The following is a 1793-nucleotide window of genomic DNA, read 5'->3' as shown; positions in this document are numbered from 1 at the left end:
ACAAAGGTCACCCTCTTCCAATTTATCTGCAGAACCCATTACTGGATCTTGCTAAGCAGACAACGTTAGATCTTGGGAAGAAGACTCTGTAATATAACATAACTGGTGAGTGGAGGAGCGTAGGGGTAGAGGGGGTAACGGGTAGAGGGGGTAACGGGTAGGGGGTGTGCTTGAGGTGGTATGGCATATATGCATTTGGGACACCCTGCCAAAACCGGGATTTTTAACAAGAAATTCTCTTTTAAATGTTCACATACAAACCAAACCATATACTGATGATCAAATTCAGCTAGAAGCCTGCATTAATTAGAGCCCAGCAATAGCTTAATCATATTAATGTTATTATTATTATTACTATTATTATTATTAGTTTAGTTATTGGTGATAATGATGATGATGCATCAACTTTATTATTCCCACCCATAAAATCTGTATTGTATCACTTACACCAGAAGCATTACTCATTCATATGCCGTAATATCAATCTGAATGAATGCCAAATGGCAATCTTGCTCATGACAAGTTATTTACATTATATGAAATAAACTGTAATACTAGATTAACGCTTATTTTAATTCAAAGCGTACTGTATTGCCAAAATTGAACACGTAATAAATTAAAATCAACTATGTTTGAAGACTGAATGCCAAGCCTCACCGGAAATAAAAGTATATTTTCTATTTAAGTTTCACTGTCGAAACTTTTATCAATTTATTTTTTTAGACTTTCTAAGACGATATGAGAGCCTGTGTTTTTTTTTTATTAAGATTTATGTTATACCTTATGAAAAATCTAGGTATTGTTTATATGAGAAACTTCCCATCCTACATATATTTACATATTTTGGCCGTGGGTAAATGTTTGTGAAGGTGAAAATAAATATATATATATATATATATATATATATATATATATATATATATATATATATATACATATATATATAAGTCATATCACATTTCCGTGATTCATATACATATATCGAGCTACAATGTCCTTTAATATCTAATTCGCTCTACCTCAGAATTAATATATTTTCATATATGCTTAACCGAAGGGGAATTTTTTCTCGATAATAGATTTGCCTGGACCAGGGCGCGAACCTATGGATCCTTTCAAACCCAGGAACGTCAGTGAAGCTTTACCTACTAGCCTCTCGCGGTGGTGTAGTAGGTAAAGCTTCACTGACGTTCCTGGGTTTGAAAGGATCCATAGGTTCGCGCCCTGGTCCAGGCAAATCTATTATCGAGAAAAAATTCCCCTTCGGTTAAGCATATATGAAAATATATTAATTCTGAGGTAGAGCGAATTAGATATTAAAGGACATTGTAGCTCGATATATATATATATATATATATATATATATATATATATATCATATATATATATATATATATATATGTATATATATATATATATATATATACACACTATATATATATATATATATATATATATATATATATATATATATATATATATATAACGTACTATATATGTATACATATATATATACTATCTATATATATATATATATATATATATATATATATATATATATATTATGTAGAAACTCCCATCCACTAGATCTATTAATAAGCAAAGGCGAATCAAAAGGAATAATTTCACCAAATGAATTTATTTATAATTGGCAGGAATAAATATTCTTCATAAATAATTTAGTATTGAAAATTCCGGAGGTTCCACAAGGGGATCCCAGGGTCCCATCTTATTTAGATTCGTTGGATTCGTAAGAGGCTGAGTCGGGGAAGCGAGCCTCTCCTTCGTAGGAG

At 30.8% G+C, this 1793-nt stretch overlaps 1 protein-coding gene across 1 annotated transcript in view; it reads right to left on the bottom strand.

Moving 5' to 3' along the window:
* Positions 1-1623: 1623 nt before the first annotated feature.
* LOC135194866 (pro-resilin-like) overlaps positions 1624-1793 on the bottom strand; it is a 988-nt gene continuing 818 nt past the window's right edge. The window contains exon 3 of the mRNA XM_064221055.1: positions 1624-1793. This exon is cut by the window's right edge and continues 209 nt beyond it. Coding sequence (XP_064077125.1) covers positions 1730-1793 — 64 coding nt within the window. The 3' untranslated portion in view covers positions 1624-1729.

The sequence above is a fragment of the Macrobrachium nipponense genome, chromosome 15 (genome assembly GCF_015104395.2).
Source record: "Macrobrachium nipponense isolate FS-2020 chromosome 15, ASM1510439v2, whole genome shotgun sequence".
NCBI lineage: Eukaryota > Metazoa > Arthropoda > Malacostraca > Decapoda > Palaemonidae > Macrobrachium > Macrobrachium nipponense.
Note: the sequence above shows the minus strand (reverse complement) of the source record. Positions and strands in the feature narration are given on the sequence as shown.